The sequence below is a fragment of the Sturnira hondurensis genome, unplaced genomic scaffold, assembly GCF_014824575.4.
Source record: "Sturnira hondurensis isolate 20B ecotype Veracruz unplaced genomic scaffold, ASM1482457v3 Scaffold0007487, whole genome shotgun sequence".
NCBI classification, from domain to species: domain Eukaryota; kingdom Metazoa; phylum Chordata; class Mammalia; order Chiroptera; family Phyllostomidae; genus Sturnira; species Sturnira hondurensis.
The window spans coordinates 617355-640665 of NW_028080118.1; the positions used below are offsets into that span (position 1 = coordinate 617355).

The window sequence follows — 23311 nt, forward strand, 5'->3', positions numbered from 1 at the left end:
TGTGTGTTAGCTAATGTGGGAGGGAGCATTAGCTAATACTCCCGTATTAGTTAGGATTTAGTTGAGATTCAGTGAGTTTACTGTAGTAGTAGTCTCTTCATCAGTTTACAGGCCCTTGTAAACTGATGAAGAGACTAAAGCAGCAGCGGGCATTTTAGCCACGAGCATCCTCTGCGTCTCCCCACCCAGAGCCAGGGCTGAAGACCTGCCGTCGCAGGAACTCTGGCCCACCAAAAGGTGTGCTGCCCCTTTCAGCCAGAGGCCCACACCAAGCACTAGCTCCTAAGTCCCATGAAATGAGGACTCGGTCCTCACAGCAGTGATTTCTTCGGCATGACAGGTCCACGTACTAGAAACTGAGCCCGCATTTCCTTTCTCCATCCATTGCTGGGGAAAATGTGTCAAAATAATTTTGTTAAATGTCATGAAATGATTAAGTCCCCCTTTTTCCCCCTGACAACTACTTTGAGAACTCGGCCCTTCAAGCTTCATTAGTATGCATCCGGCACTTCAGCCACGGACACATTCACTGAATAACCATAGTGATAACCTTAGCCCCTAACCTTTGCATGTCCTTCTTGTTGAAGGGGCCAAGCCACTCAAGACTCTCACAATACTTACTTTATTGGCCAATCCGGGGCAGACTCAGCATTAAGGCAGCTCCCCGCAAGGTTGGTTGGGGGAAGGGAAGGAAGCCTCAATAGACTAATTCTAAGAGGGTGGAAAGAATCTAAGACACATCTATGAAAATTTGGTAAATGACAACTATTCATTTACAAAGTCAAAGCCACCCAAACTCTGAATATAAAACATGATGCTTTCATCTGAATACCAAATGACATTTTACAAAAGCAATGTTGATCTTTTACCTCATTCGACCACCCCTCACTCCCAAGGCACCATTTTGCAAGGGAGAAGACAGAAGATTGGGAGGGAAATGTCACTAAGTGGCCAAGCTGAAACTTTACCTCAGGTCTCACCTTCAAATACAGACCTTTTCCCATCTAATGAAACAAAGGGCAACAAAAAGTGCCAAAATGTAATGCATGAAATTACAGTGGAGAAATTTCAGTTTCTTAGCAGTGAAGGTGAGCAGAGTCTTTCAAAAGGGACTTCCATGTCTGAGGAGAGGAGGGGGGAGGAGAGGGGAGGGGAGGAGGGCGAGAAGTGGGAGAGAGGGAAAGAGGGAGAGGTGCACACACACATTTTGGACTGAATTCCAAGCTACTGTAAAATCCCTGCATCTTTGGCCACTTAAGGATCAAGTGATTTCAACGGGATGGAGACACAGACCATGTACCACACCATTTCTGATGCGTGGGCAGCAGCAAGTGCGCACTGCCAAGCACACAGTAGACTTTCAAAACGCATTTGCTGATTTGGTTGGGCTTTTATCTGTGCAGTGACAAGATACAGTCTTATTCAATCCTCCTGCCAACAGCGTGACCTCCACAAATTAGACACTGCCCTAAAGTGTCAGCTGAACGCATGGAGAAACGGTCAACCTTTTGTGATTTGTACGGGCAGAGAGGAAATTAGAAACTTATTTTCCATCACCAAACTGCTTCCACATTGTTTTTATGTCAAACAGATCTTTCCAAAAAAAAGAGGCTAAAATATCAATCATATCATACCAAAGTTTATTGATTACATCAAAGAAAATTTTTGTAATGAAAAAGGCAAGTTGCATTCATAAAAGATGGCATTCACATTCATTATAGAAAGCAACAACATAGATGTAAAAAATTGCCTAAGTGAAAAATGTCATATTGCAGTCCCATTTTGCAAGCTGAAAAATGATTCTGTCAACACGCATTAAAATCTACACATTTATATAGGCATGTTATTAAAAACGGCATTACTAAATTATTATGAATGTTGCAGATTTACGCTTCCATTCATACTGTTGCTGGTGTAAATGTAGTAGGTATGGAATTAATTTTCTCAGTTTAGTAGATGACATCCTCAAACAACGGACAGCTGTGGAATTACAAGGACATTGACAGTTCAAAATTATTCCAATGATGTAGTAGGATCCTACTATTACACTTTTCTCCTTCTCTGTCACAAAATGAGGTGGTTAGATCATAGTGCTGGGCCGACTGGATGGCTTACTTCAAGTTGTTCCATCTGTTAACCCCACACTAGCCGTTTTATAGCTCACTCATAAAATGTTTCTCAAAAAGGAGAGTTGGGTCCCCTCAGGGATCTAACCCATGGTATTACACGTCATGGCCATTGTAAGCTTGGAGTGCAAGTGTCATGTGTGGCTGAGACATGACATCCCCCTTACTCATCTTTCTCGCTGGCTGCAAGAAATTTTAATGGCTACCAGTTTTATTTCCACTACCATGGATATTCTGATCATGTCAAATCTGCAATGGCTCTGCATGAAACGACCTTCTTTACCCACCGTGGCTCTCTCATTTGTATTCACAGTCCCCAGAGTTTTTACACAAAAACAGTAACAGTACAGCAACGACAATAAAAATAAGAACAACAACAAAACATCCAAAGCTTTCTTGGGTCTCTCTTTTTAGCTCTTTGGAATAGGCAAAGAATATGTAGACTTTGCTTTTCGATACAGGCTACCAGAACACAGAATATGGACGTGAGGTGTGAATGACACCAAACAAAATATTCACAAATAATACTGACAGATGAGAACAAATGCAGTAGTGGGAATGGGTCAGTGATGATGAAATGGTTCTGACGAGTGAAATGATGTCCTCCTAAAATTTAAGAAAAGTCACACCTAAACACTAACACAAGCTAGATATGGAAGAATCAAATGTGCCATATGGACTATGTAAACACAGCAGTACGGATCGAACCCAATACTTTCCCAAAAGGGTACGCTATAAACACTAATAACAGTACAGGCAAACAGAAATGGAAACTGGTATGAACACTTTTTTAAAAACCCTTTCAATCTAGTAGTCAAATGTCACAGATATCCATAAACAGTATGTTGCATGTTTACATGTAATGATGACCCTTCACATTGACTTTTACGTTTGAAGTGAACTCATTAAGAGGCTAAAACCTCCTTTTAGCCCAGGAAGTCGAGGACTTGCCCAAGGTGGGTCTCACGGTTTAGAGTTAGACTGCTACCAGCCGAGTTTGCTGAGAGAGACAACATTTATGCCTCGAGTTGCGGCTTTGCAGGCTGAAACCCACTGTCTTGGGGTGGATCCATCCCTCCCAAATTGGCAATAAGAAAAGTGCTGAATATATGCATACATGTAGCCTCTTTCAGATTAAAACCCTTAAGTCTGAAAGAAGTTACTCTTACTTGCTCCCTACAAAGTTTTGAAAGACTGATGTGCAGAACGACCTTCCCTTTTATGTAAAGTGGTTTCATGGCTTTGCTCACCTAATCTCATCCCAGAATGGCTAATATGGGGGAAATCTGCTATAACTGAACTATTTTAAGGGGTTACTAAGTGACTGGAAATGTTTTATTTGCAAATCTAGTAGCCGCACACCCATTAAGTGGGGCTTATTCAGAAGAACAAAAATAAAATACTTTTTTTTTTTTGGATTCTCACAAAAACATCCAGGACTAACACTACTTCCACCTACGTGTTCAAGGTATTTGGGGGGCAAGGATATTCCATCCAGACAAACTCAGCATGTGGGTAAACGGAAAGGATTAATTATTCTATCTGATGCATTGATGTCATCATTTAGTCTTCCTGAATTTTCAAGTATGCCTTTCATATGTTGAAAATAATTTAAGATTATAATTCAGCAGGAACAAGAAATGTGATCCAAACAGCCAATTTCTTCCGCCAGGCAAAAAGAAAAGACAAATTAGCAAAATCTATTCATTCCCATTGCATGACTTCTATTTTATACTATTGTATTAAAATCCATTCACAAATTTCATGGGTTAAAAGAGCACCCATTTGGAAAGTTACTTTATTCTATTTAAAGCCGGAATTCTAAATATTCTTACTTTCAACTTTCATGTAATTCATAACTTAGAGCTTTGGCCATATTGGCTACTTACAATAACTGTAAATGATTATGATAGTCATTTGGTATTTAATGGACATTTATTCTGAACTCTAGACATAACAGAGTGGTTCAGTTTGTTGCATATTGAGTATCCTGAGATGATAACTTTTTGTAGTTGTTTCTTCATGCTTTCTTTTTTAGCTGTAACCACTGTCAATATGCTTGTAGGACAATAACATAGGCAGGTCAAGATTCTGATTCTGAAAAAATTTAAAATATACAGAGTTAAAAGGCTTATTTTAATAAGAGTACGGTGAAACCATCTGCATAGCATTGCCAAAAATAAATCAAGTAGTAAATTTGGTTACAATTGGAAAGCAACTGTCTTAAAGTGCCAAGTTTTATTCACATGCAGGGAAAAAGAAAAGAGTGACACAATCACCAGTTTTTAATCGTTTCGTCATTGGTCAGCAGAATCAGATTCAGATTCAGGCTTGCTTTCTGCTTTTGGACAGCTCCAGGGCTCTCCTAATAGCCGTCGCCACTGGGACTAACCTCCCACCGCAGATCCCGTCCTCTAGCCTGGGAGCACCTTGAAAACAGGGGCATTTTATTTCTATCTCCAGCGCCTAGCACGGTGCCTGGCGCGCAGCAGATGCTCAGGGCATGCTGAGTGGATGCATCCGTGACTGGTTTCTGGATGTGTGCATTTTGGCAGAGACTCGTCTGAAGATACACTGTTTGGAGAGACTGTTGTGAAAGTATTTTCCCTTTATTGAAAGAGACCTGTCTCCTCCCTGTAATGCTCAAGTTAATTTTCTTGTTGGCAGATCATGTATCTAAGGGTCAGTGGACTCTTCTGTTTTTCTCATTCATTGTCTTTTAAGGAAACAGAGAAATTTCCCTTAAAAAAACTGTACATTCTGCCCTGGCTGGCGTAGCTCAGTGGATTGAGCGCGGGCCTGCGAACCAGACGATCGAGGTTCAATTCCCAGTCAGGGCACATGCCTGGGTTGCAAACCGGTTCCTTGCAGGCTAACTACCAGCAGGGGATGCACAAAAGGCAACCATACATTGATGTTTCTCTCCCTCTCTCCTGCCCCTCTAAAAATAAATAAATAAATAAATAAAATCTAAAAAAAAACCTGTACATTCTTTTCTGTCCTCTAAATATTATCAAATGCTGTGATCGGGATGGGTTGTGATAGGCCAACGGATGCCTGAGTGAATCTGGTATGCTGAAAAGCAGAAGTCGTATGTCGAGGGAGGGAGCCTAACTTTGATTCTCTACTCTAAAATCCAACCTTTTCAAACCTGAGTGGTGGAAGGCTTTAATGGGGTGTGCTCTTTCCTTTCCATTTCTTTCCCAAGGAAGGTGCACCCTCCTTGCCGTGGCTGGAGTAGGAGTCCTGTACAGTACCTTCCATTTCTTTTCACGTTCCACATTCCCGCACTGCTCTTTCAGGTAGCAGGGTCATGGGGACTACTGAAAAGAAGGCTGCCACTGTCACACAAGTGACAAGCTCAGTGGGGTGAAACTAATTGCCAAATATTTTCCTTGGAGAACTAATGCCATGTGAATGTATATTCCTGGCAGAAATAAGTAGGTTAAAATACAACAAGTGCTAAAGAAAAGCACAACTTCCTTAGCTCTCTCTTATGTACTGTACGAGTTAAGGCCCTGGAGAGGCCAAAAGCAGCAGCAGGGTCTGTGACCCAGCCTAGTCCCCCAAACCACAGAACAAGCTGAAGACAGCAATCCAGGGGGATACAAAAATCACTAGAAAAAGTACAGCTAAAATGCACCACACAGCTTAGGACAGGACTATCTGGGACAAAAGAGTCAATCGAAGACTTTAAAGGCTCCTGAGAAGCAGAGTCATCACTGAGGGAGAACATAAGCAGGCAAGCTGCTCAAAATGGGGGCTGGGGGACCACAGATGGAGGCAAAAACCAGTCGGCTCCCAAAATAACATGGCAGATGCAGACTGTGATGAACTTGCAGGAGACAGAAGAACCGATGGAATCGATCCATTAGTTCAATATTTATTCTTTGCTGGAGTGTGAAGTTGACGGCCAGCAAAGGAGTGAGCCCATGAAGTGGACTCACAATTGTTAAGTTTCAAAACAAACTGACCTAAAATTTCTTTTACGATAAGCTTTAATTTTTATGTGTTCAGGAAAGACAGCCTGCCCTAAGCTGTATAGGGTTGTTTCCAAGCTGACAAGCTTGTAAACCTCATTCATGAGTCACTCTGAATACCCAAGAATGGATAAAAGACTGATGAAGGTCTGGGGTAACAGGCCCCTGGAGTGGGAAACGAAGTACACGTGGGGGAGTCATTCCAAGTACAAGGATTCCTCCCCTAGCGTGTTAATTCCTTCCAAATATTCTTTTGTTGGCAAATGAAATTTACTCATTTGTGGAGAAATTAATTATGAAGCAGTATACAGAATTAGGTTAGCACCCCCCTGAATGGCTTGGCAAGATTTTACCTCTGAAAGTTGAAACATTTAGCTTGAATAAAACTTGACATTAAAAGCGATTAGAGTAGACTGGCTCATTAATATATATTTGGGGATTAGACATTTACAAGGACATTAAATTTAAACCTGCAAACACACGGACACAGCACATGGAGATACAAACACATTAAATTACTTCCACATAATTCCCAAAAGAACATGCAGTGCTAAACTGACTTGATATTATACAGATGCAATTTTGGAATATTTATTTTCAATTTTTCAAATGACATTTAAAAATCAAAATTATACTTCTTGATCGGTATTAATGAGCATTTTCACACGATGGTACCGCCATTGACTACCAGCCCCTTACAAATGAAATATGTTGTATTTACTCTCCAGCTCTGAAAAATGCTGAACATTTTATTTGGGGGTTAGCAAATTTAAAATTCATATTCCCCATATTCCAAGTAATGCATCTTTATATTTTGGCAAAGAATAGTATAAAGTTCACCACACCAACAGCAGAAAAAATTTAGAGTGATATTTTCATTTTTTCTTTATAATGCTGTTAATCTTTTTCTTTAAAGCCAGCCCACTTAATACTAGGTACCTGTTACAATATATTAGATTCGTCTGAGAATGTTCGTAAAAGAAGTGGTCTGACTGAAGGTCTGGCGGACAATGAGTCAGATGCCTTTTTACAGCTCAGATTTCTCTGTAATAGTGAGGTAAAGATACTTAAAGGGTTTGAAGACTGGTTAACCTACCTGCTGACAAAAATGTAGAAGAAAAAAATCATTTTCTATAGACTACTCTTCTGGCTAAAAGAACAAATGATCACACTGTAGCAAATGCATAACATTTACATGAATACATTTAAAGAGCCAAGAAGTCTCCAACTTGAATTGTTTTCACGGTAGAAGTATACAGACATTAATAGTATGTGCCAAACTCGGGTTTTTGCCATGACACTGGTAGGTTATGTGGCAGATGAGTCAATATGGTCTGATTAGTAACCACGCCATCCTTTTGGTGAACACCTCTGAGAGTTGTGGCAGTGCCGTCAGGGTATCAAACAAAGAGAAATTTGTGCAAAACCTTCCTGTCTTGGCGAGCAGATCAGCTCTAACACACCGTGGCTCTGCTGTGCACTAGGAAATCAATGGAACCAGAGACTTACTGTCCGAGTGTCTGAAAATAATATCCTCTCCAGCGTGACGATTTCAGAAGATGAACAAATGATTAAAGAAAAATGACAAAATACTCTTAAGTATCAACAGAAGATATCAAAATGAGTCATGAGAAGTAATTCCTCATAATCAGAAAATGGTGTCAGGCAGATGAGAATGCAAGCAAGGTGGTACATTAAGAAAGGAAATCACCTTATTCACTCCAAGAGAAACTGTGACTGCTGGAGGTTTGGGAAAGCATGAAGATAGCAGATGTTCCTGAGGAGGGGAGGCGACTCGTTACCTTGTTCACAATTGCACAAAAGGTGGGAAATTGCAGTAGAAAAAAGAGAAATGCAGAAACCAAAACAAACAAAAAAAAGTAAATATTCTCTGAAATGTAAGACATTTAAAAAGAAACCTGGAGAATTTGAAGTCAAAATGCCATGTTATTTTTGAAGCCGTTACTTGCTCAAGTAAAAGTAGAAGTTAGAATTGGGAACGGTCTATTATGTGTGCAAACTACTATTTCTCTGTCTATGAATTTAAAATTATTTGTTAATGGGGAAAATGGACTATTTTGAATGAAATAATGAAAAAGTAGGCTTCTCACTGAAATAAGGCCGATCTCTAATCTGCATTTTACTAAGTCATTAATCCACTTCAAAATCCGTTGATCCGAGGTCTGTGCCCATTACCACTCTACCTTGAACCCGACTGCTTCCCCTATCCAACTGCGCACACACACTCTGAAGAGACTGCCTGCCCTTGAACAGCTGCAGGTTAAAAACCTACTCAACAACCACTGAGAAGGGTGGAAATGGGAGGGAGGGGGGATCACAGGGGTGGGATGGGATGGGAGTAATAGACAGAAAACTGTACTTGAAAAATAATTAAATAAACAATTGGAGGGAAAAAAACCCCTCCTCAAAACTAACCCAATGTACCAACATTTGGTGAAACCACGCTTTAGTCCCATCCACCTCTGAGCTGGTGCTTGACTAGCTCTATTCTAAACATAATGCGATGGGTTTCCTCCTTTCTTACGGAGAGCTCTTCAAAAGGGTAGGCTAAGGAGCTCTACAGTTTTCCTTTAAAATGCCCAGAAAAAAGTAAACACTGATAAAGTTTCACCAGAAAACCAAAAAGGTTATGTTTTTTCTTCTTATTCTATGCCTGAAGTTATAAGCTAATTTACAGACTTGCCCAAGGAAAACAGAAGATGAGCAATGGACTACGAAAATAAATCGAACAAATGTTGCTAATTACCCACATTATCTATGTAGTAGCTACCGAAAATAGGCTCAAAAAAAGAAACCAGGTAAAGTCATTTCTGTATCCAACAGAGTCCAATAAACAATTTTAAAGGCAAATGCTTGGATTTATCCCTGTTTTAACATTACTACATTTTTTCCTGTTAGTATTTTACCTTAAGGAAAGTTGGGGACATGTTGATAACATGGAAATTACAAATGAATAAAGCTAGAGAAATATTTCATTTCTAGAAAATTTTTGAAAATTGCTTTGTCTTCTATTTTGCGGGCACACACCACGATGAAGTCCCCCACCCTCATGTTTACTCTGCAAGCATTATCTATTTAAGACTGCAATATTTTGGTCCACTCAAAACCTTGCATCCAGCCATTAAAGCTAAACTTATTTCTATGAAGCACAAATTTTAGGGGCTAATAGATTATGTTACTTTATCCAGAAAAAAAGGAAGTATAAAACTACAGAAGGTGGTAAGGAACATGGTCATAGTATCTGAAGCAATCAAAACCATACAGCTGGCAGAGAATGGGAGATAATGAGCTGAAACAGTATGAAATTTCCACATTCCTTTGCAGTCATCTAGAGACCTTTGACACCAGCTCAGTTAGCAGTATATCAAAGAGGCCAATGCATAGAGATCCATCTCAACAGCCACAACGTTAGAATTCAACTTTATTTTTGTCTAATCCAGTTCACAGGACTATTATCCTCAGAACCATTGGTTGCAGGTGACCATCAGCATTTCAATAGAATGATGATTGTCACCAGTGTTATTACAAGGATAAATTGCGCTTCCAAAAGTCCCAAAGTGCTTTCTCCGGGAATTTTGCTGTCAGCCGACATCCTTCCTTGCCTTCCACTCTGAAAGAACTCTCTCCAGAATGGAATATTTCTGCTTGCTTGTGCAGACATCCAGTGCTAGGCATCGCCATATTGCGGGGCCCCTTCCTGCTGGAGTATTAGTGTCCCTATCTCTAATAGGCAAAGTCAAGCCTCCCTTTTTATTGTGGCGTTTTACATGGGAAAACTTCCATAAAGACATGTGGAAAATTCCTCCGTTGGTAATGAGAAGTGATATTTACTACCTGGCCAGAAAGTTTGGATATATTTTGCTGAGAGACAGCTCAACAATTGTGCTCAGAGGGAAACACAACTTTTGAAATACCAAAAATCCTAAACTTTAAATTTCCTCTGAAATTTCATCATACACTGTCAGCAGTGTGGCAGTGCAGCTTTGTCCATTTATAACCTATAGAAAAGCTCTATGGTTCTTAATGATGGAATCTTAGCTCAAAAATTAAGCACAGTGTGCCCTGGCAGGTGTGGCTCAGGTGGTTCGAGTGTCATCCCGTATACCAAAAGGTTGGGGGACTGATTCCCAGTCAGGCCACATACCTAGGTTGCAGGTTGGATCCCTGGTCGAGGTGTGTATGGGAGGCAGCCAACTGATATTTCTCTCCCACATGGATGTTTCTCTCTCTTTCTCTCTTTCTCTCTCTCCCCCTGCCTCTCTCTCCCTTCCTTGCTCTCTAAAACCAATAAACATATTTAGAAATTTTAAAAATAATTAGCCCTGGCTGGTGTAGCTCAGTAGATTGAGCACGGGCTGGGAACCAAAGGGTCACCAGTTCAATTCCTGGTCAGGGCACATGCCTTGATTGCAAGGCCAGGTATCCAGTGGGGAGCACACGGGAGGCAACCACACATTGGTGTTTCTCTCCCTCTCTGCTTCTCTTCCCTTCTCTCTAAAAATAAATAAATAAAATCTTTTTAAAAATGCTGAAAATATAACTGATGAATATATTAGCTTAATTATATCATTGAGTTAAATCACTGAGGACACCTATATCTGAAGATAGCAGAAACCCCCCCCCGACCTTTTAAAAATTAAATAGAAAAAAAGTTTTTCAATTACAGTTACTGTATAATATTACGTTAGTTTCAGCTGTAAAACCTAATGATTAGACATTCATATAACTTACAAAGTGCCCCGATAAATCTAGTACCCTCCTGGCCTCATACATAGTTATTACAATATTATTGACTATATTCCTTATGCTGTACTTTATATCCCCATGACTATTCTGTAACTACCAATTTGTACTTCTTAATCCCCTCACCTTTTTGAAGATAGAACTCTTGATAATGTTACTGCCACAACAGAAAAGGCCCTTATACAAGCCTTTTTCCTGGAGGCTTCAGGAGACAGTGACTCAGACACTGAGATACCTCAGTTGTCTTAAAATAAGCCATATCATTCACTCTACTGTTCTGCTTATATAATATGAATCCCCTTTATAACTTAACTAGAGTGAGACTCCTTATGAGCTGGGGGCCTTATCTGATTCATCCCTGAATTAGAAACACCTAGTAGAGTAGCTAATGTATAGTGGACCCTCAGGGAATGTGGGATAAATTGAATGGGAGTCACCAGAAAGCTGCTTCTGTAATTGTTACATGTAAATGGCTTAGCTTCTTTCTCAAAGCCCACAGAGCCAGTTTCACTACCTGCTGCTAAATTCCCTTCTCCAAGAGCCAGCCACGACCCATGTGAGGGTAGCACTAGGAGCTTAGTTGCCACAGACATTTCTAGCAATGGATACACAGTATCCAAGATGCTTACTGGTTGGTGGTCAGGGCATCTTCCACCTCTAGGTAGGGACAGATCCTTTACCCCATTAGGGAGCCTGTCAGGTAAGAGGCCAACCTAGTGGAAAAGAATCTTTCGCCTCTCTTTAAAACGAGGCCAATGCCTTAGCAAGGGATACTGAACAAAGTAGGGAGTCACTCAGGATGTCAGGCTGTTGGTCATTAAGATATGCTTTCTGCTTTATCTTTGAAGTGGCTTCTGCCTCTTTGACATGGCCAAACAGGGCCTTATGTAAACCTGTGACTTATCAGAATACCCATGGCTGTGAGGTTTTAGTTGGTCTTTATGCATTCACATTCACTACTTTACTCTTGTGTTTTCTCACAAGAGAAAAAATGGCAAAAAGGAAAAAATGGCATCACTGCTGAGTGCCTACAACATTCTGCCTCATCTGAAACTCTTAAAATCACACCGAGTCTGAAAAACCATTTAGCCTTTCAGACATTGGTTAGAAAGAGAGCTGTTCATCATTAGGTGGTTCAACATGTTCACTGGTTCAATGAGGGCAGGAATGAAGGAACGAATGATTGAATGCATGAAGGTGATGACGGGAAGTCTCCTCGTTGTTCCAGCACGTCAGCATGCCAAGCTACAGCATGGACACTAGAATTCTTCCTACAACGTACATAACCCAGGGCAAACAAATTGCATGCTGAACACCTGGCAACACTCTATGCTTGCTACGTAAAAAGGGCTGCAGTCCCAGGACTGCACGCTTTCAACAGAAATTAGGAATGTTCTCATCTTTATCTGTGACTGCTTTGTAGCCTCCTTCCATTTAACAATCATTTAATTTATATAAAAGTCATCTTCAGCCAGTACCTGATTTTTCCAGTATCTAATTTTAATAGCTCTTATCACCTAAGGATTTAGTTTTATTTTTTAAAGAAAGGGCCCAAGAAAGAGGATAAGATATGTTTGAAGGTATTGACTTCTGAGACTTTTTATCTCTACAGCACGAAGCTGGGTAGGAGCCATTATTTACTATGAGCTCCATTACCCCAAATAAGGAAAACATTTAGGACCACCCCAAAGTGTACTCCCAAATAAAAAGAATGGGAGAACACCCCAGAGATCCTTCCAAGACAAATTCTTCATTATAATAAGGTACCAAACCATTTTTTACTGTGACATTTTTTATTTGGTTCATGCAAATTGCCACTGGAGCCATTCTGAGAGGGTTACAGCAATCCATTTTACCTCTGTTCAACTGATACTAAAATATAATCACACAAGTAAATGTCCCTTTCCCATGCTCAGACTCAACACCAGGCTAGAGGGAGTTAGTCGGGCGTCTACTGGAAAGATGGAAGAGTAGACTAAGGCAGTCTTAGCCAGGTTAACTTCACTGTGTCCAGTTCTACCCATTAGGCCTGCAGAAGCAGGGAACTAAGGCTCGTTCTGACCACTTAACTGCACTGACCAGCCTCGTACAGCAAGAATCAATGTGGCTTATGCCACTGATAGTCTATTGCTCTCGGTGGGGGTCCATACTGACTTGTGTCAGTGATACACCTCTTTTATATATCTAATCACTGAAGATACTCCCACTATAATTATTTTAGTTCCCTATGTCTGCATAATGACAACCACTGGATTCTATCAATCCAATAGGCCAAAAAAAAAAAAAATCAAACAAAGCAGCATTGCGGCTACACTGGTTCAGAAATGTGATCAAATAGGTCAGATAGATATAGCTTAGACTATTTCCTAAAAATGTTCCCTTGGAGGGGCTACGAGATCCAGTTGGTGACAACATCATAGAAACAGGGTTTCATTTGGCCAAATGAGCTAATGTTGGCTGGAATGACATATTTCATTAACGTGTTGGTCAAAATTTGCCAGAAGTTTTTTGTTTTCCAGGCTAATCTACCCCTCTCACTTGAAAGGCTTTTCTAGAAACGGTCAAAAAAAATCAGGCAATGCAGGCGCCAAGCAATTAGGCTGACAGAGGGTAGTGACTTCTCATTCCCGCAAGAAAAAAAAAAAGTACAATTTAAGCAGCAAAAGTAAAACACACTTATAAAAGCATCTTGAATTTTTACAAGTGTGTTCAGGAGGGGAAGGATATAGAAACCACATCCAGGGGATTTTCTTTGGTTCAATTACACTGCTGGACAGACAGGGCTAGAAGCAACTCAGAGATTAAGCAGCACTATAATTAAAGGAAGGGGAAAGGTTTGGAAGAAGCAAATTGGGATTATCAACTGAAAAAAAAAATCTGCGAACGACCCACAAGGAAATTTCTAAGGTTCAAGCTGGAATGTTGGTGTGGAAATTCCTGGTGTGAAAATTTTAGGCTAAAGAAATACGTCATTTTGTCATTTAAAATTCCATATGGAGCATATGTGATACTCCGTATGGATTGCTAAAGGTCACACAGAACACTATGAAGGAATCTACTTACCACCTGTATTGGATAACGAAGTTTTTACTATACTTTTTATGCAGAAGAGGAAATTAAGTGATGAACCTGCAAGGAGGGGTTTAACATGCTGTAACTAATACAATTCTCTAAATGAGGCTTTTAGTTCACGGCAGATACTGAAGCTCCTTCCAAAAATCAGGTTGTAACATTAACTTAGTTCTTACCCTGGTGCTTCTTCTTCTTACACTCTTTAATACTATCAGGAGAATCTCGGGGAAAAGGCTGATAAATATTAGAAGAACTATGGCCAACCATGTGGATACAGAAGACAGCATTTGGGCAAATACAAAATACATTCTCTGTTGTTTGAGGAAAGGCCTAGAGTGGAAAGAAAATACATAATGGAAAAACAAATCAGTTCATGTCACGTGAAACAGCAGTGTAATTGAAACTGTGTTTTGTATTTACAAGGAATTTTCCTTATTTATATTAATAAAAATAATTTTCTGTATAACATTCCAAAAGTAGTAATCACATTTCATTTATCAAATGTTTGACAAAAAATGATAATCAAAAAAGAAAAAAGGTCCTGGCTGGTGTGGCACAGTGGATTGGGTGACAGCCTGTGAACCAGGGGGTCGCCAGTTCAATTCCTTCCCAGTCAGGGCACACGCCTTGGTTGTGGGCCAGGTCCCCAGTGGGGGGCATACGAGAGGCAACCACACATGGATGTTTCTCTCCCTCTCTTTGTCCCTCCCTTTCTCTCTACATAGAAAATTTTAAAAATCTTTAAAAGAAGAAAAATATATAATAAAATGCACTTGACTTTATTTTTTTAATCTTTAAAAATATGTTTATTTGTTTTAGAGAGAGCAAGGGAGAGAGAGGACACATGGATGTTAGAGAGACACATGGACTGGTTGCCTCCTATGTGTGCCCGGATGGGGGACTGAACCCACCACCTTTCGGTGAATGGGATGACGACCCAACCGAGCCACACCAGCCAGGGCAAATGCACTTGACTTTAAAACAACCAAGCAATCAACTTTAAAGACGCCAAATGGAAAGTATTTATTTACATTTGAAAATGCTAAGGCTCCAAAGATATGCAAGAAAAATGATGGTTAATTTTTATGCTAAATAGCATTTTTTCCTTGGCTGCTTTATTAATACAAGAGTAATTTGTGCTCTATATTCCAAATTTAAAATACATTTTTATAACCCCCTCAAATCCCTACATAAATACAAAAAGAACTGTAGAGCTTGTCTCTCTCAAACGGGAAGATTCTACCACAAACATGTATTGAGTACTAGCGTGTGTGCCAAGCAGCTTGACAGACAGAATATTGCCAATAGGACATTAAACCTTGGAGTTCAGAAGTCCAGGAGGACCCCTCGTTCTGATGTTGGATTTCATTCCAAGTCATGCACTGAACTACTGTTACGTGGCTACTGAGAAGCATAAACAGATTTTCTTCCCCTGCCTGAGCTGAACCACAGAGCTGCTGTTCAAGGTGGGGATTCACATTAGACTATCCTCCGATTAGGAGCCCTACGCAGATGACTGGTTGGTTCCATTTGTTAGATCCCATGTGGTGCTCACTGAAGATGAACTTGGTTCTCATTTAAGAATTGATGTTTGTGCACGCTTATGTAACATGATAGAAAAAAAAAAAAAAGCTTGTAGCTCTACACATATGAGGACCAGACTGAAGAACAAAAAGGGAGAATAGCCCTGGCCAGTGTGGCTCAGTTGGTTGGAGTGTCGTCCTACACTTCACAAAATGTTAGGAAGTTCATTCCTGGTCGGAGCACATGCCGAGGTTATGGGTTCTATCCCGGGTCAGGGCATGTATGGGAGTCGATTGATTGATGTTTCTCACATTGATGTCTCTCTCTCTCTCTTCCCCTCTCCCTAAAATCAGTAAACATATCCTCAAGTGAGGATTATTGTGAGCAGAATAGTAAAGTGGGGAAATTTCAAGAGGTTTGGGATAAACAGGCTTTCTAGGGTCTCTACCATACAGAAAAAAACTTCAGAGCTCTACCCAAACTCTAGTTTTGAAAAGCACCCTCACTGTCTAGGCAGTTAGTTAATTGAACTAGAAGGGCTCAATTAACACACAAATGACAGCTAGTCACAGAGCATTCCTTCACATGGCACCTACAATACTCTGTGATTAGTATCTCTAGATTTTTCTGTTTCCTTTTTATTTTTTTAACCTTTACTTCTTTTTATTTTGACGGTGTCTATAGATCTTTGCAGGGGAGTAGTAAAAACAGAAGATATCACAGGATTGGGTTTGGGTCTCAGAAATCATCGTCCCCACTGCCCACTCCCAAAGAGGAGTGTGTTGCAACGCCTCGGGGTTGAACGCACCCCGAGATATCAGCTGCAACCAGCATTCAGCTCCAGTTCCACATGGCTTCTAGTCACATTTTGCTGGTGGCGTTATTGCATGAATTATACAATCACATAGTAGCTCAACTCAGTTCTACTTAAGGACAACACTACAGGTAAGAAAATAAAGATTAATATTTTTAGTTAAGAATTGCTAGTGAACTAAAATAGGTATGATGATGTCAATCACTTAAAGGATTTCTTTACATTAATGAAGGATAGTACATGGTAAGAGTTAGACTCATAGAATTACGGTACTGTGGCAGAACTACAACTGCATATTACGTTTGGCCAATTAACTTTGATTCATTTGTATACTGTTAAAGAAAATAGAGGTTTAGCTTCACTGCCTCAATAATTACCTATACAGGTGCCAAATATATGCTGTAATTATACTGGTTGGAGCAGTACTTCCTTAAATGATTCAGTTTTTCATATTTTTATTTATGAAGGTTTTAATTTTTTAAAAGATTTTTATTTATTTACTTTTAGAGAGGGGGGAAAGACGAAGAAAGAGAGGGAGAGAAACATCAATGTGTGGTAGCCCCTCATGTGGCCCCCACTGGGGACCTGGCCTGAAACTCAGGCATGTGCCCTGACTGGGAATCGAACCAGTGACTCTTTGGTTCCCAGCCCATGCTTAATCCACTGAGCTACACCAGCCAGGGCTATTTATTAAGGTTTTTATCTTAAAAAAGCCTTTCAGAACACTAAGAATTTCTTCCAATTAAGTCTCAAGCAGTATAAACATGGTGCTCACATCTCTGTGATAACATGGAATGTGGTATATGTATGACTGTGCTCAAACCAGTGAAAATATGGACTTCTGGAATCTTTAGAGTTTACTCTAGTCATGTTCTCTGCTGCTGGCACCCTTATCAGGGGAAGCCGCGGGTTAATGAAAACAGCAGTGATATTAAAAAAAAACCACAGTTGTCCCTTGAACACATGGGTAAATGTAAAGCTGGCCGTATGTATCTGCAGTTTCACATACATGGATTCAACTAAATGTATATGGAAAACATTATTTTTGATCTGTAGTTGCAAGTCCATGAATGTAGAGAGCTGGCTGTCTGCAGTTTTATACAACTTTATATAAGGGATTTGAGCCGCCACGAATTTTGGTATCCACAAGAGTCCTGAAATAAATTCCCAGCAGATACCAAGGAATGCTGTAGTTTTACGTTTTTTTGTGAGTCAAAATATTGTAGGTGAAGCCCTGGCTGGTGTAGCTCAGTGGATTGAGCATGGGCCTGAGAACCACACGATTGTGGTTCAATTCCCAGTCAGGGCACATGCCTGGGTTGCAGGCCAGTTCCCAGCAGGGGACACACCAGAGGCAACCATACATTGATATTTCTCTCCCTCTCTCCTTCCCTTCCCCTCTAAAGATAAAAAATTTAAAAATATTGTAGTAGGTGGATTTTCAACTATGCAAGGAATTGGGGGGGGGGGGTACGGTTTGGTGTCCCTAACCTCCATGTTGTGGGCAAAGAAAGGTGCTGAAAATCTAACTTGTTTTCATTCCTTATAACTCTCCCAATCACAGTTATGTGCCCCTCAATGGACTGTAATCTCCTTGAGGCCAGGGGTACAGTCTACGTCTTTGTACCCCACAGAATACCTTGCACAAAATAAATCCCGAATACACGCTTATGAAACCAGAGTGAACGGAATGAATTTTAAGACCAAGTGGTAGATTCTGCCTTTATCTCTGCAAACAATGAGATGGTGATTTTAAGATATAACCCTCTGAGTATTAACCGGTGTATATTCCGTACCTCGAGCCCCTCTGTAGTGACATGAATGACAGCTACGTACCATAAAGAGAGAATAAGGGCCAAGTAGATAATAATGTACCTATCAGACACTATATTGTGTAGAAACTTTACAGGATGAGTATTTCCACCAGAAATCACACGGGAGGTCAAGCTAGAAATTAGTTTCACTTCATAGAGAGATGTTTACACACCTTCAAGCTGAAAGATTTGGGCAGAAGCTACCAGAAGGGAGGTCTTTTGAGGAACTCATGCAGTCCAAACTCGTACTTGAAATCTCCCTGAAATCAGCAGTGTTACTGTCTAGAAGTAACCTCCAGTCCATTTATACTGAATACTTGCCATCTTATATAATCAAAACTTAAAAGTATAATGTTTACATGTACAATATAGCTATACATATACCTATTTTGTTATTTACATATTACTCACACATATACATCTGCTTACCAAATAATTCCTCCCCAGAAGAATGAGAAAAACACATAAAAGGCTAAAGAACCCCAAATCACAAAGTGATTTATCCACGTCCAGAAATGAGTATCCAAGGCAAGCTGAAAAGATACAACACAAGAGATTTCATGATGGGTACAAATTGGTAATACACTATGGTATATGATTACTTGTATACAATATGATACCTATGGGGGAACCCGGCATGGGCCAGGCTTCCAGAAGAGAATGGACCTAAAAAAAGGACAAGGTCCAGGCTTTTCAAAAAGTGAGGATATGAAAGAGCTAAACTCTGCCCTAAGTCCTCTAGACTCTGGAATATAGGTATGGTCAAGCAAGAGATGTGGTCAAGCACGCGGCTAGTAGGGATGGGGCCACAGATGTCTCATTAGCAAAGGAAGGGCAAAGAACGAGGTAATGGTAACATCTAGGACTCTAGAGCCTCAAGGCCTCGGGCAGTGGCAGCCAGGGAAACGATGGCAAAAGGAGAAGTCTGAGCTGGTGGAGGTAGGTACACTGAAAAGCAGTAGAAGAGGGAAGGAGGAGCTAGGAAATGTAAACAAACTACAAAAAGAGTAATGACAGCTCAAAAACAACAGATGGGAGTAACTAAATACAAAGGCAACTGGCTCTACACACCTGCTTCATGTAGCAATGGATCACGGGTCTGACTATGTAGTATGCCTTTCAATTGCAAAAACCCTTATCTTTCAATTAAATTAATATTTTCAGTCATCTTAGATTTTAATTCCTTCATGTTCCTGTGAGGGTTGATTATTATTATTTTCAAATGCAATCTAAAACCAAGAAAGTATGGTCTGCTTCACTTGCTGATAATTTCTGGGCCATACGAATTAATATCCAGGGCATTTAATTATCAAAGAGGAGGTGGTATCTCGGCTTCCATACTTGCTGCGAGACCATGTTCCTCCGCTCTCTGATACAATTTCTCACCCATAAACAGGATACTGATAACATTGTTAATGTAGCCCAGTGTAGAATGCTCACCCTCTGGGCTGCTAGGAAACGTGTCACAATAATATCCATCCAAAGAACAGGGAGTGGATGCCTGCTGAGGGACTCACTGAAAGATGTTGCAGTAAGGCCAACTTTAACTATGAAAGGCACTTGGAAGCCCTGGGGCCATACACAAGGCTAGGAGGAAAAGGGGGTGGGGAGGCTTCCATTTCAAATCATCCTGTAAAACGCAGGAATAAATAACAACTAGCATTTATTGTACTGGGCACATTCTACGTGCCAGACTGCATTCTAAGTGTTTTATATGTATCATTCACTTCTCTCTCTCTCTCTCTCTCTCTCTCTCTCTCTCTCTCTCACACACACACACACACACACACACACACAATGCTAAAACAGGCAGGTGCTACTTTAGCCTCCATCTCAAAGAAGACGAAACGGAGGTATTGAGAAAGCCAGGGTTATATATACTCTGCTAGTGAGTAGCTAAACTGAGAAGAATTGTACCATCTCTGGCAGTCCTAAAATAGCCCTGAAATAGTAGATGCAAGCATATGCTAGTACTTTAAGGTGTAAGAAATTAACCAAGAATAGAATTTTAGTTCTGATCACTGGGCATATTAGAATTCATTTAAGGGAACTCGTTCTTGGACCCCATGTGAGGTGTTCATTCCTGGAATGATAAAAAGAATTTGATTATGCTTTCAACTAGATGAGAGCCCCAACTCATGAGCCTCAAGGGCAGCATTCATCAAGGCTTCGGAGCCATTACTACATTACTGCCAATGATTACGCCAAAACTACCCTTCTTGTGTGTTAGCTTCTATGTATTTCTATGCATTTGATCGTGATATAGGTAAATTTCAGTGATGAATACATTATATAAAATTTCATCACTTCCAAGCTCTTTTGCATACATATCCTGCTGAACTGTCTTAAGTACCCAAATTCATTTAAGGCCTGGCATTCTTAAACAAATATAGAACTTTAATATTCAAGTACTTAACATGGTAACACACACAGAGTCTGATTATATACCACTTATAACATCTAGAAGATAGCTGGAAAGAAGAAACATATTTCTAACATAAGTATAATGTATGAATTAAAAAAGTAAAACCAAATAAAGAGAATAGATAATAAACAGTAAAAAAAAAACCTCACAAATACTATACAAATGCCTAAATCTCCAATATCATACATATTTTGGTAAGCATTCAGACTTGGATGACAACCCATAATAAAAATAAAGCTTAAAAGACAAAAAAGACATATTAGTGAAAGACCAGAAAGTATTACAAAAAATGGTGTTAAATATAGTTGAATAAATAAAAAATCTAACCTTCAGAGTTACAGTGAATACTAAGACTGTAAAAACAATGGTTCCAAAAGTCCAGTTTCCATACACCTGAAAAAAAATTTATAATTACATGTACCAACAACACACAAGCCTGCTTAACAAAAATAAAAGCCAAGTTTAATCTGTGTATAACTGCGAAAAAAAGTTTGTATGAACTGTTTGGGGAATGTCAGGTCAAAAGATCAGGCCAAAATGTTGGGTTTTAGCGTGACCTTAGATTTTCTTGGCCAGGTACAGCCCATCTGTGGTTGGTAGCATTTATTTCCATTATTCCATGCAGCATCAAACAGGGAAAAGACTGGCATAATAAAGGCAGAGGAAAAGATCCTATGCCACTAACAGTAATGTCCATCAAAACAAGTCATCGCATGACTTGTCGCTAAAGAGACTGATACGGGCTTTTCCTGCCATAAAGAACTAAAGCTCTGAAAAGGGACTGATTTACAGACAAATGGACTCACATTTTGAAAGCAGAGTCTTTTGGCTGTAAATACTACAGCTGTCAGCATGTGCACATCAAAGAAAAGCAGATACCATGTATAAATCCAAACAACGGCAACGAATGGCACATATGCTTACCAAATGCTGTCAAGATCTGAGTGCATAACATTAAAACAGAAAATGAAATGTAAAAGGCTTTCAGAAACCAAAAACAAAAACTTAAGGTTAATAGAAGCAAAAAAAAAAATAACTCGATCAAATCATACATGGATGTTATGTTTTAAGTGCTGATAGCAGTTCTTACAACTTACTGTAAATTTAGCGAACATTCAGGATGGCAATATATACAGTAAAATCTAGCCTGGACACCATGAACTGACCATGGGTGACGAACTGGACATCGGCTGTGTGGAGGCTCCCTATGCACCACCTGAAGAATTTGCTAAGTAAAGGAACCATGCCAATAGGACTGCAGGAGAGTATCCACCTACGTCGCAGCAAACTTTTTAAAAAGCGAGAGTCACCTCTACATAATTCACATGCCAAATAAACAAAATAAAAAGTGCAAGTCACAGAATGAGTCACAAAGCTGAAAAAACTTGAGAAATCATAATACCGAATCCCTTCCTTTTACTGATGGGCAAAGTTGACTTAGAAAGCTGAAGTGACTTGCCCAAGGGCATGCGCAGATATTAAGTAGGGCATATTTCTTGGCAAGTGCTGCATGTACTTACTACAAAGTACTTGATCTGTATTTCCTAACAGATATGACTAGGTTCTAGACACTGCCACTGTGTTCGGTAAATTCTTTTTGAACGTTAACTTTGTTTCATATTATGAATTAAAAAAAAAGAATGACCTTAAAAGAGGAAGCCCCGGCCCTGGCTGGTGTGGCTCAGTGGATTGAGTGCGGGCCTGCAAACCAGAGGATCGAGGTTCAATTCCTGGTCAGGGCGCAGGCCTGGGTTGCAGGCCGGTTCCCAGCAGGGGATGCATGAGAGGCAACCATACATGGATATTTCTCTCCCTCTCTCCTTCCCTTCCCCTCTAAAGATGAATAAATAAAAAATCTTAAAAAAAAAGAGGAAGCCCCGAAACAGCAGACACAGTGAAAGCAGCACACAGCCACTGTGTGGCTGAAGAAGACCTGACCCCACTAGCAATTCTCTCCTATGGCGCCTCCAGGGCAAAATCGTCCCAGCGCAGGTGCTAACCTAGGTAGTCACCTGCTGGGAATGCACTGGTAGGAATGGTGTAGACTTTCTGGAAAACACTACACTACCATGCAGAAGGGGAGGAGGAAGAGAAGGGAATTCTAAAGGTATGACAGTTATTGGCCTTGAACTCCAAGCTTTGGAAGGCCACTATGAATAAGAACTGAGTAGGGCCAGACTTTGCTTTTAAAATAGGAAAAGCTTTGCTCACATCAAAGTGCAGTGGTCTAAAGTCTGAAATCCCCAAAACTCTGTTCATCTAATAAAAATTACAGCCAAGTTAATTTAAGCTTCCAGAAGGTTTACACGTAACCTCTCTAGTTAGCCATGCACATAGCAAGTGATTTTGTATACCAACACTTCTATTGTTCTAAAGAAGTTGTGAGAACTCAATACTGTACCTTTAAAGAATTTGCAAAATGATTATAGCTACAATACGTGTATGATCAATCCAGTGCCTATGGAAAAAAACGATTTTTCATAAGCCATGCTTACAATACTAAAAGAGTAATCACGTTTATCTACCTTTGCATTTTCTTCTAGGGATGAAGTCTGAAAAAGTAAGTAAGTCCCAAAGAAGAACACTGTCCCTTCAAAGGCAGCCAGTAACGTCCAATATAAGAAGGGGCCCAACTGCAGCATGGCATTGCCAGAAATTTTCCTATTGCGAAACAAACAAAAAAAAATACAGGTTAATGAATCTCTGTAGTCTGTTGATTTAAAGATACAGTGACATGCCAAGAGTGCATATGGAGTTTGACCCTGGTGTAATGAAAGGAGCTACCCCTGAGG

General features: G+C 40.1%; 1 protein-coding gene across 7 annotated transcripts in view; it reads right to left on the minus strand.

Moving 5' to 3' along the window:
* Positions 1-2062: 2062 nt before the first annotated feature.
* The window catches only part of ATP11C (ATPase phospholipid transporting 11C (ATP11C blood group)), a 192585-nt gene continuing 171336 nt past the window's right edge, over positions 2063-23311 (minus strand). For 4 of the 7 annotated variants that reach the window (XM_037052626.1, XM_037052628.1, XM_037052624.1 and 1 more), the window contains 6 exons: positions 23045-23180; positions 20847-20912; positions 18524-18627; positions 14119-14272; positions 7046-7150; positions 2063-4223 (listed from right to left, as the gene is read on the minus strand). In XM_037052626.1, coding sequence (XP_036908521.1) covers positions 7049-7150; positions 14119-14272; positions 18524-18627; positions 20847-20912; positions 23045-23180 — 562 coding nt within the window. In that variant the 3' untranslated portion in view covers positions 2063-4223; positions 7046-7048. Of the gene's footprint in view, positions 4224-7045; positions 7151-7178; positions 7203-13933; positions 14000-14118; positions 14273-18523; positions 18628-20846; positions 20913-23044; positions 23181-23311 lie in introns of those variants that run through there. The other 3 variants (XM_037052629.1, XM_037052627.1, XM_037052630.1) reach the window with 3 other exon arrangements.